At 45.1% G+C, this 12,774-nt stretch overlaps 1 protein-coding gene across 1 annotated transcript in view; it reads right to left on the bottom strand.

Moving 5' to 3' along the window:
- cdh8 (cadherin 8) overlaps positions 1-12,337 on the bottom strand; it is a 94,892-nt gene extending 82,555 nt beyond the window's left edge. Inside the window, exon 1 of the mRNA XM_068741867.1 lies at positions 12,077-12,337. Within this exon, the coding sequence (XP_068597968.1) occupies positions 12,077-12,337 (261 nt within the window). The remainder of the gene's footprint in view (positions 1-12,076) is intronic.
- Between the last annotated feature and the right edge of the window lie 437 nt (positions 12,338-12,774).

Here is a 12,774-nt window from a genome sequence, read left to right as displayed (position 1 = left end):
ATTTAGTCTGCAGGAGCTCCTTGCCTAAGGTCCAGTGTCCACCCACAGACATGCAAGTTAACTGGTGCATTGAATCACCTGCAGGTGTGCATGTGCATCAGTCCTGCAGTAGCATCGGGGGGGGGGGGGGGGGGGGTATCCCGCCTCTTGACCAGTGCATGCTGGGATAGGTGCCAGCCCCCCAGCAACCATGCAGGAGGAGCCTTAAAGCTCTTAAAAGTATATGCTCTTTTTTAAAACAAATTGTTATGGAGGTATATCCAATAGTTGAACTGCTTGGAAATATGTACAATTCAATTTAAAATTAAATGTTCAGGTCAATGCTTTGTTTTCTATGTGTCTAATTTGACTTTGCTTTAACTCGAAACTGAAACTTTCAAAGGAGGACAATTATGTTTTAGCTATTTTGATATAACATTTTTCGCTACTCATCCCGTGACTTTAATTTGCGTGCTGCAGATTGAAATTAAAGCAGTAGAAATAATTTGTTATATCGCTTCGTTTTCTGTTGACTCACAGATAGTTAACCGGTTGGTGGGCTGAAATCATTGTCCAACGCTCAATCTGGGGTGTAATTTGTTGCACTCTGTATGTTCTCCAAGTATTCAGTGAAAAAATATCATTTAATTTAATTTGTCAACACCATGAAAAAAAACCCATCCCTATCAAATGATCCTTCATGGTGGTTGTGATATGCTAATTATGCTGACAAATAGGAAAGGACAACAATAAATTAGGAAACAGCAACAAATCACAAATCAAATTAGCAAACCAAAATGCATCAGGGCCCAAACAACATTTACTGCTCCTTGGAAAGTTGTTAGCAAAAAAAAAACATAATTTGTGATTGGATGGTGGCAATGGGCGGAGCCAAGCAGCAGGAACATGTATTTCCATTCATTGATTCATTCATTATTATGATCGTCACACTCATTAACATTTATTGTTAAACTTTGTAGTTTCTTATTTGTTTTTAAAAATATATATTTTGTTAAATGATTTGCGATCTTATTGACGTGATTCCCTGTTGTAATCTCTCATCTGTTGTTGTGCTTGGCCCTTTAAGGCCACCGTCCGTCCTACTTTGACTAACAAAAAAAGCACAATCTAATGGAATCCATTGCTAATGTGTCTTACGTAGACCAAGAATGCTAGCAAACAGTAGCCTGTTAGCTTCCCAAATGGAACATCAACTCTTCTGAGCAAAACACCCTGAAAAATATTGAAGATAAAATCTTATTTTCATTATCACGAGATATCAGACTGAAGCGCCAACCTTTCGCACAAAATGAAAGGAAGCTGGGGGGAAATAAAACGGCATCTGAAAACAGCCTAAACTCTAAAAATAGAGCTCATTTGTTGTTTTAGTCACCAATCGTGGATTAAACTGTCACCCCACGCAGCGCTGAGCAATGTGAATGAATCAGCATTCTGCACCTGCATTAGTCGTTCCTCATCTCAAATAATTCAGAAACCTGTTTTATTATGCTGTTTGGTTGTTGTTTTCTGACACAATTCTGCGTTCGGGACGCAATTATAATAACATGGCGGCTGTAGTGTAAATGATGATGATAAAAGAGCTGCAAACAAGCACGGTAACAAAGAATGCGAGCGCACTGAAAAAAACCCATCTCTTAATATTTGCAGACAGTCTGAGATTCTCGAGTCTGTTAATGGCTCATTTCTTGCTGGCTCTAAACTGTCATTCAGCTGCCGCCGCTGTGGGGGCTTAGAAAGGAGGCACAATTCCCACAAATATCTGCAAGAATTATTTTATCCAATTTTAAAAAGCCAGAAATAGCTGCAAGCATAATCGTGCATGTTTGGCTTAAGGTTCTGTGAAGTATAAGATTAGACAGCCATTATTTTTTAATAAAATCGCTCTTTAGGGCTCAATTTTGGTACAATCAACCAACATAACCCTGAACTATTCAAATGCTTTGATTATGAAACGGTCACCATCTCCAGCGTTACATCAGTCCAGTGTGTGATCAAACCCACCTGCAATGACGTTCCACTAATTGGATGTTCTATTATTCATGATGGCAGAAGTTGTTCTTGGAACGCCGTCTTTCGTTAAAACACAATTGAGAAGGCAAAGACTTGTTCATATTTCATCAGCTAGAAGATCGGTGCGTGTCCAATGCACGAGCGCAACAGCAGGCAGCCGTGGCTCAGATAAAGACAATTAGGCAGACTTCGATAACAGAAGGCCCGACGTGCTAAAAGCTTTTTCACATGATTCTGGCATCCCCTATTCAGTGTCCCTCAACACCTCATTCTGTTGCCATCAAGAGATGCGCCGTAACATGCCATGTCCCTTGTTGTGCATGCAGCGCTGGCACACAGCACACACACTCCAGGAATCATTTCAACATCCTGCACACTTGGCCATGATTCGCATAAAGCATTCATGAGTCATCCAGATTTCATATTATAATGCTTTTAATTTTTCATGCATCTACAACCCCGCCTCCGCCGTCCTCTGTTTTTCTGATCCCACTGAAGAAGAGAAGAGAAGATTTAATCAAACATTGAAGGAGCAGGAAAAAAAAACCCAAAACAAAGTGTGGCTTTTACACACACATCACCACCTGCTCGAGATATTTTTTCACCTTCAAGTCAGTTAATTTATGTGTCTTATGCACTTTTGAGACACAAACACAAGGGAGAACGATTATTAGAGGGATGCGGGCGTCTTTGCAGTCAGAATAAGGCTGGAGAATAAAAAGCAAGGAGAGTGTGTGCCCTTTACATTCCGACTTTTTTTTGTTACTGCTGCAGAAGGGATCATTAAACCAAAATAATCCATTTGTGAAAAAGGTCAAAGCTACAGTCTGTTGGTACCCCGATACCAGAATTAGGAGTGGCTGCATTTAGAGAGGAGGAGAGATCAAGGACGGAACCATTGATTCCTCTGGAGTGTTTTTTTTTTTATTGTCGACTCTGTGATTGAGGTGAGCAACCCTCTGCTGAGCTGTGATGATAATCATCGTCTTTAATACCCGTTATAGATAAAGACGCCAGTCTTCAAGTAAATGTCACATACGCTATTTGCTGAGACCGTTTCGTTGTTATTGCATTTCCTGGTGCAGTTGAGGGTTGTAGAGGGAAGCCGGAGGAAAAAGTAAGGAGGTGGAGGGAGAGGGTTAAGGATTGTCGTCTTTTAAGTGCTAGAAATAGCCCCCCCCCCCCCATTGTCTCCGCTGCTTCAGCCCACGTGCGCTCCCAGCTAACCGAGAAGCTAAACGCGCGCAGTCACACAATAACAACATCTCCTCTTAACAAGATTACTCCAGCAGTCCCGGTTTGGCTGACGGGACGTGCACGGGAGCAGAGGCACAGGGATAAGCTGCGTGCCGTCGCCGGCAGCATTTCACGTGCACGCTGGGCTTCATCCATAGGAGAGGAGATGCACGGAGAGAGCAGCCAAACACGGCGCCCACAAGAGCACCCTGGCGCGGGGAGCAGAAATCTGCGGCTTATGCCCACAACGGCTGTGTCAGAGGCAAGGGCCAATTAGCAGGTTTCAGATAATCATAATCTTTTGATTTGAATAATCAGATTTGAATAATTCTAAACTCATTTACCGCTGATGATGTTTGGCCAGCGTTTAGCTCGCAAAGCACAGTCCGTACGTAGCCAGGACGTCCGACATTAGGCTGCAAACAGTCGCCTTAATTCAGTTTATCTGTCAGATCAAGATTGCTTTAAAAGCCGAAATGCTAAAGTCCATAATTACAAACAAATTTCTTTATGGTTCTAGGGGGATATAATCCAACCAAAACAGGATGCCCACCCGCCTTTTGAAAAAAACCCAGACTAATTTAGCCCAAGCAGCGCTACAGCCAAGAGTTCGAGGTGAAATGCTTTAATTCCCATGAATTAGTTAGAGCAAAGTTAGAAGCGGAGTGCCAGATGATTTAGCCCGCTCAGCGCTCCACCTCCGCACCAAAACCCAGGCCAAGCCCGATGTGCCAGGGAGTGTGAGAGAGGTAGGAGGAGATGAGAAAAGAGGGGACGGGAAGCCATTTAAAATGTGGCTGGGGGGGTGGAGGAGAGTCGGACTTAATTAGAGGGGAGGGCTTTGCTGGACGTCCACGAGTCGAGTTTGACAACGTTGACTGGAAGAACACCGACATGGGAGGTAATCGCAGCGACGCAGTTCAAGGTGAACCCATAAAGGGGCCATTTGTTATGAATTAGCAGAGATGCAGAAGCTCGAGGAAAGCGGCCCCCGTGTGAGCGACCGACTGTACAACATGGGTTTAATCAGGCCGAGCGCGGAGGTGAGTGATAGCAGCAAGCTTGTTATTTTGCTCAGGGACTCTGATGCTGTGTGAATGGATGTGCTTTCCTGCTAAATTATAATTGCAGCTGATGCGTGTACACAGGAGAGCTTCCAGGGACGGTGCGCGTCACCCCCCCCCCCCCCCCCCCCTGATACACTGGGCTGAAACCCCATTATGAAAACACACAGTGAGAACATGAAGTACATGATTTAATGCATATTGTTTGCCGCGTTGGTGAGAGGGAAGGAGGGCGGCTGCAGGGGTGGATGTGGGCAGAAAAAAACAGGTGGGAGAAATTATACTAGTCAATCTGCTCTCTGGACAAAGCAATTTCTCAGGGGATCTGGTTGTTACCGTCCCTTTTCACTGCGCTCGAGGATTTCTTTGAAATATTTCAGGCAATTACTAAAAATTTGCTGTAGCCAGGAAAGAAAATGATGGTTCCTATTTCAAAAATTAATAATTAGACGGCAACAACAAAAACACTCAACAGGACACTCCAAAAAATATATGTATTTGAAAATATGTGATCAATAAGTTCGCCAAAATTTACATGTGTGGTGTCATTTGAAGAAAGATTGACCTCCTGACCTGAACTGTCAGCAGCTGGATGATAACGTTAAAATAAAGATTATTGTATTACTGTCACTAGTACATAACACTATCAATAAAATACTATAATGACAATATTAAATATTAGGAAGTTAATATTAATTTATTAACGTGTTAGGCCTAGTAGTATTAGTCAGAGCAGTGACGTGCGGTGAGGTTCGTGTCTGGTGAGGCACAGTCAGATTTACAAATAAATTAACCTACAGCTTGTTCATCATTTGATTGGCAACATTTAACGTGTTTTGTTTAGAAATTCGTACTAGAATTTTTTACATACTGTCACAAACCTGGCTCATCAGTTTATGACAAAAAGGGGAGACCACACATAATCTCCGTATTTACAAGAAATTTAATGAAATTATTCAACTCTGCGTATCAGTGTGCGTGCAGCGTGGAATGTGTGTGGATGAGGGGGTGTTGATCAGTTAAAGTTTAACTGATGTTTAACTGTTAAACACATGTTGTGAGACGTGTCTGTGTGTGGATGAGGGGGTGTGTGTGTGTCCCTGTCTGCTGGGACAGGGACACGCCGCTCCCCGACACGGAGCGAGTAAGTGGGTGAGAGAGAAAGAGAGAGAGAGAGAGAGAGAGAGATAGCGCAGACCGACAGATATGCGAGCGATATCGGAGGAAAAGCTGGGCTTCATTTGACAGTTCTCTAGACTCCGTACTCTGACTCTGGGCTCTGACTACGTACTCTGACCCTGGGCTCTGACTCTGGGACTGAGTCCGTACTCTGACTCTGGGCTCTGACTGGGCTCTGACTCTGGGCTCTGACTGGGCTCTGACCCTGGGCTCTGACCCTGGACTCTGACCCTGGGCTCTGACTCCGTGCTCTGACTCTGGGCTCTGACCCTGGGCTCTGACCCTTGGCTCTGACTCCGTACTCTGACTCTGGGCTCTGACTCTGGGCTCTGACTCTGGGCTCTGACCCTTGGCTCTGACTCCGTACTCTGACTCTGGGCTCTGACTCTGAGTCGGCCCCATCTCTGCTCTATGTAGCATGTTAACCCATGCAGCCACTGGGACCACCATTCTCCTCAGACCAGGCTCTACCGGTGGCGGTGGAAGTAGCTCCAACAGATAAAGGTGTTTTTTTTTTTAGGAAAGTTGCTGCATTTGTCTCGAGCCTCAAGCTTTGAGCCCAACTTTATTTTTCATTGCAGAATTTTTGGTAATCCGGGTTGGGGTGGTTTGGTTTACGATTCTTCAGCTTATATGTTCTGATGTGTTGTGTATATTATCAGTGGGCTGGAACAGATGGCCTGACGCTGACTGGCTATGTGATAAGGTTATGTAGAATTATTATGTAGAAATTAGCCAATCACACTGAAACATTCCACAACCCACATCTAAGCCAGTAATCGCACAGCATCATGGCCCAAATTTCAGCTGCATGATTTGTGTCTCTGCTTTAAAACAAGGGGTTGTATTGACTCGGTTGTAAAGTGGCCCACACCCGATGGCTATTCCACCTAATGTTGTGGAGCTCATGGAGCTGTGCTCTCCTTCATTCTACCAGCTGGCGTGTCCAGGAAGGCAGAAGGAATCATTACGAGTGGCATCTACTAAACTAGGAAATGTCCACTGACGGGCTGGTGAACAAATCTAATGGCCAATAACATGTCAGATATCAGCGATGACAACGTTTCATGTGGAAGTAATAACACCAGTGAGGATGAGGTCACCTGTAAATTTTAAATGTCACAGATTCACATAAAGAGCCGCTTTACAGCCGGTTTACAGACGCAGCAGCTATAAGGCGTCACGGATGCTCTTTGCATTTACTTTTGCACATGCAACCCTCATGACTAAATGTAACGCACACAAGCCTGCGTCCCCTCATCTCATTTCCACTCCATAACGCTGACAAATGGCCTACTGTCCAAAAGACACGAACACATACACAGGCGTAAGTTGTTAATGGAAATGAGGATGACAACTCAAAGCCATAGACAACCTGTCAAGCCCTTCAAGGGCAGCACTAATACAAGCCCTCAGTGCTATCTGGGCCTAGTGTTTTATTACAGACTGGGGGGGGGGGGGCAAGCAGAGGGGAGAAACGGGAGGCGAAGGGGAGACTGTGACCATGGTCCATTGATGTAATGGACCTGCCTGCATTAGTGATGTACTGTGCAGGTGAGCCTCTGGGACACAGAGGACTGTGGTAAGAGAGTGCGGGAAAGGAGGTAGAAGCAGACAACAGAGAGATGTGAGCATTTTTCTTTTTTTGTCTAAATTACAAAAGAGGTGGGAACGGAGATCTAAGGTCTGAGAGACATAGCAGCTGCTCGACTGCAGCCCGATACAGATCCTCGTGGTGCTGCCTGACGAGAGATTACAGAGCCGTGTTCCAGGAGCTGTTGTGGGTATGAGAAACCAACTGGCATGAAGTCCAACAAACACTCATGGGCTTTCTTTTTCTGGATTTAATGACAGCTTTTCGAATCCACCATCTCAGTGTGGCGCCGGAACCTGTGTCTAATTTGGGCTATATTTCAGAATGTATTATATCCGAGCCAATGCTTATAATTTATGTGTCAAATTGGCCATCAATCACAGGCAATAATTCAACTAATATTCTCGTTAACTCCCACTCAAAATCCATCAATCAACAGCAGAGACAGATATTCACTCAATTGTTGGAGCGAGAGTAAATGCAGATTAAGGTCGGGGGGGTGGGGGGGGGGGCGTTATCGGCTATTCAAAAGCCACATTGACTTGACTCAAGAAAGAAGGGGATCACGCTTCATTCTGCTGCACAGCAGGCCCAATGGAAGGAACGTGTAAGGCCATGCACACACAACAACGAATATCCTTCCACACATAACCGCATAAGAGAGTTGTTAAGCACAGTCTTAAGCATGCCAAACCAATCGGCGACGAAGTTTGCCAAATCCTATCCAATCAGAACGCTCCGTCTCTCTCATCGCAAAACATGAAACATGGTGCCAGGCTTGTTCGTGTGGATCAACAAGAAGGCAGCATTGCTCCTAAACGTAGTTTTGTAATATAATGTCAACAAGTAGGCAATAAGCGATACGTTTTGAAGGCATCCATGCTGTTTCTGAATGTAAACGCAGGTCGCACACAGCAGCTTCCGTGGCGGCAGTGACACTTCGAAACCTAAAACTCCGTTTACAGGCGTCCACATGCAGACGGAGTTTTCAAAAGTCTTTATTTTGGCTGGAGTTTTCAAAAACCATCTGTTCTAGTGACAGAAATATGTGGTTTTGTGTGGATGACAGGCCAATCCGTAGAAAAATATCTTCGTTTTTGGAGCTACCTGGCTACGTGTGGGCGTGGCCTGAGGCTCAATCTCACTTTAGCTTTACTGCACGTCCCCAAAGTCAAACACTTATATATCATTGTACCCACGCCACATCGGCCCCGGAGACAAGCTTCCTTTGGTTAAAGAGTCACTCTCTCCAGAATCAGTCAGCCACAGCGAGAGAGAGAGAGAGAGAGAGAGCAGCTGACTCTTTTTTTAACTTTTTAATTTGCTCTTCTAGACTTACCTCGACCTGGATGGCTGAGAACCTACACAGACATACAGAGTGAGAGGGAGACGGGATAGAGATGGAGGTGTGGGGGCAGAAGAGAGGAAATCCAGCCAAGCAGAAGTAGCTTGCATCAGTATTTATAGCTTGTTGTCCTGTATCTTGTACAAGCAGTCCAAAGTGCAGATAGCAGCAGCAACAACAAAAAAAGCTCTGAATTGAATTTAGAAAACGATCACAGTAAAAGATGCTTTACTCTGCTGGTAAATACACAGAAACCGTATAACTCCAATCTCAGGTCCGAGGGCCATCCCGAGCCAGTGAATCCAGGCACTGACCTCTCATCAGCTTCACCTGAGAGTGTCTTAAAACGGGGGGGGGGGGGGGGTCCTGGATTTTGGGAAGTAACACGGCAAACGTCACCTTTTATGGAAAACCACCTCTGTTTCTGGGAAAACCGCCGGCGGATTACAACACCGGTCTGGCACTGCTGCGGCCCTCTTTGTTGTGAATCCTGTCAAACAGCTTGTTTAGAAGAATGAAGCTTGTGTTTCATCCCCCCCCCCCCCCCACCCCGCCCCCCAGCACACCCACACACACACACACAGAGCGCGTGTTGTTCTTCCGGATATGTATCCGTTTTCTTTGGTGAATCAATAATCAAAGCGTTTCTCCTCCTTCCTTTCCGTCGTGCTGCTGTCACTCTCTGCGACCCCCCAGTTCAGCGAGAATTGATGAATATTAATGGTTGATTATCAATTCTCTTTGTGCAACGCCACATGCGTGGCTGCGGCAGATAAAAGCGTTGGACAATGGGATGAGGGATCAGTCAATTTGCCACATCAGTTTCAGAATCCAGCAGGCTGGAATGCGTCATTATCGATCATCGCTGGAAAAGTTGCTCCGGTTGCTACGAACTGCCATCAATCTGCCTACAAAGGACACATTTTGATTTCGCTTTGGCACAAACGCAGCAATTTGTTCGCTGTTTGTCTTTTGTCCAAAGAAAATATTTGCCCTGATGTTAATGAGTCGCATCTTCGTATGCATGAATACTTGCAATGGCTTTGATTGAAGAGGAAAGGCGATTGGAAAACTTGGCGGGCGTCTTGGGAGACTTTTAGGTTTCCGCCAAAATGAAGAACGGTCTTCAAGCAACCTTACTAATAGCACAGAACTAAGATCACTCTTCCATTCTAGTGAATCAATAGCTGCTTTGCCTGAAAGGACCCTTTGCTTCGCTTCCAGTGGTCTCCACAAGAGTTTTATTTTTGTTTTTTGGATTGAAGGTATCTCCCACTCACTGTCAACAATGAACAAACGTCTCCTCGCTCCAGCTGCAGCTACCTTCACACTCCACGTCTCTACTTCTGCTCTTAATGATGTGTTATTTCTAAGCAATCCCCGGCTCATGATGAGTAATCCTAAAATCCCTTACAACACCGTGTTCACGTTAAGCTACAGCCGAGCAACAAGCTTTCACAGCTGTCTCCCCTGCTTCGCTTTAACAGGTACTGCGTCTGTGTCTGCCTCTCTGACGCCAACAGGACTGACGTGGTGTGTGTGTGTGTGTGTGTGTGGGGGGGGGGGTGATTCAGTGAGCGCATCGCTCACTGAATCACAATGTCAAGAAACGATGCGCTGAAGGAGAAGAAGAACAGCAAAAGGGACGGCTGCTGTCACGCCTTGTGGCCATCCTTTCTCACTTTCCAGCAGTTATGCTAATCGTCTCTGCTGAGTGAGAACACTGAGAATGACACACCGTTAGACAAAGCGATGGCACAACATCGCTCTGTCCCTCACTTGCTCGCTCTCGATGATGCAGTTGAAGGGAGCCTGATCACAAATACACAATTTGGGGGGGGGGGGGGGGGGGGATACATAATTAAGCCTTCCAGCCCTCCGGAGCTACAACACTGTAGAAGGGCGTGCCCATCATTGGCTTGGATTCCCTTGATCGCCGTCCCACAGACAGACACCGATGGCCTCACACACACGCCGAAGACATTGTGTAAAATGTGCAAAGCCGTATGACCCATTTGAATCACACCTCCCACCCATTTAAACCTATTTTATTTTTTTATTAAGCATGAGCAGCAGAGAAAAGCGAATGAAATGAGTCACATGGACTGAGAGGGAGAAAGATTTATCGTCTTAGACAAATACTGTGCCATTCCGGTTGAAGCGGAACTTATCTCAGCTCTGCCAGGCACATTCCTACGCTCTTCACCTTGCAGTGAGCGCGACTCATCATCATCAGCGCCTCACAAAAAGGCAAGACACGCCCATCTTCACCCAGATCTGCCCCCCCCCCAATTCTGTGACCAATACTTCCCTGTGATGAACATGCCTTCAGTCAGATTTGTCTTCACTGGTGCCTTAAAGGAAAGCATCACTCATGCCACCAATTCCCTTTTGCTGGCCAGACACAAAGCATACTAAGCAAGTGTGTGTGTGTGTGTGTGTGAATTTGGAATTGGAATTGAAAACTCTAACTTTCCCATTTGGCATGATTAAATGTTATCTTGTGTGTCTTTTTTCTCATTTATCTTCTTGAAAAGCATCTTCAGGTTAAATACCTATAAATATGTATCACTTTGCAGGCGATATATCAACTCTTTGATGCTCAACGTCTCACCGCTGAGGCCTAACCTTTAAATTCAAAGCTGATGCATGGTCGCTGAGTCCCTGGCGAGTGTTTGTTTGTCTCAGCATTCTGATGAGGACCCGTTGTCAAATTCAGCAGAGGTTCCCTCGCTTGAAAAATTAATGCGTCACTTAACAGCATTTTTGTGTTCGTATGGTCTTTAGCAAACACAGGTGCCCCCACCTGGCAGCAAATGTTTAATTGATGCAGCCATGTGACAATGCTGGGGGGGAAGAAGAACAAAGAGCGGGATAGAGGAAGTGGAATTATTTATTAAGTCACATGAATGTATTTATTTCTATGATACTAAAATTTAATTAACTTATTCTCCTCTCTAAATGTCTGAAAAAAAATATTCCAGTGCCTTACAAATGCCACCAATTATCAAATGTTAGGCAGGAAACACTGTTTGCTATTACTGAGCAAGATCAATATTGTGTTTGATGGCATGGATTTACCTGGCTAGGTAAAATTCAAGCTGCTTTGGCCGGGATGCCCAGCAGCCTTTCCCCCCTTTTGAAACCTGCCCCATGCCCGCGGGCCAGGGGGCAGGTGGCCCTCAGCCGCAGGATTAGCCTGCAGTTCAGTTCATTACAGTACCCGGCTTATATCGATGACATTCTTTCATATTCATTAACAAAGGGAAATGGGTGTGGGCAACATTGGAGCATTAAAGTTTTTTCTCTTCTTCTCTTTTTTAAAGGACAGCGATCTCAGCGGCCTACATTCGTATTTATTAGGATAGTAATTGTAGTAGAAAAATATTTCAAGAACATCTAAAATGGTAAAAAAACAATGGCACTTTTATTCGACACAATTAATTTTTTTCCCAAAAGCATTTTGAGACACGCTCACGCACACACGCCTCCCTTCTCTCGTGTCCCCATATCTCTGGTTCCCCTTGACAAATAAAAGCCCACCCAGTGCCCATGGGAAGAAAAAATGGAGGGAGCATTCAAATGGCCGAATTAATGTTTGCCCATGATAAGCGAGCTTAATATAACGCTGACAATCACAGTACTCACCCTGCCAACGAGAATTGGATCGGGTCCAGAAAATTCCTCCAGCACAAACATTTGATTCCAAACCCATCCTCTCTTGGCACGACTCAGTAATCTTTGTCCTTCGCCCAGACCGCTCGCCGCCACTGCAGGCGGCCCACCAGTCTGTGTACTTTTGGGCTGGCCTATGATAGGACTCATAGACACACAGGGAACACAAGTAATCCACACCAGCAGCAAAGACATCCACAGATCCACCAGCATTTCTTCAGACTGCTTTGGCATCTTGTTTTTTGCGTGCTGTTGTTTTTTGTTGTTGTTGTGTTTGTTTGTTTGTTTGTTTGTTTTAGAAGTCTCTTCTCTCTCAGTCTGTAGTTTCCAAGTCCCCGGCTCAGATCAACAACTCCTTCTTAGATAACAAGAAAAGGTTACTTGTGTCCTCTTTGAACGGAAGAGCTCGCATTCATGGCGTGATAAAGGTCACTTGCACGGCTTGGCATGCCTCCATAGCAGTTGGTGAGGGGGGGTTGAGTCGCACAGCGCACCATCCATTTGGTGTTAATCCAAAGGGGAAACCTGCAAAAGGGAGCGAGGAGAGTTTGTCAGTTTGCTGTTTAGTCTTGCAAGGAGTTGTTGATGTAAGAAAAATGACAGTTAAAATAGGAAAATAGAAAAATTGGTAAAATAATTACATTTATTCAAACAAGACCGCAAGACAAAGG

This window comes from Brachionichthys hirsutus, chromosome 1 (assembly GCF_040956055.1).
Source record: "Brachionichthys hirsutus isolate HB-005 chromosome 1, CSIRO-AGI_Bhir_v1, whole genome shotgun sequence".
Lineage (NCBI taxonomy): Eukaryota > Metazoa > Chordata > Actinopteri > Lophiiformes > Brachionichthyidae > Brachionichthys > Brachionichthys hirsutus.
The sequence above is the reverse complement of the archived record's forward strand: the minus strand, read 5'-3'. Positions and strand labels throughout refer to the sequence as shown.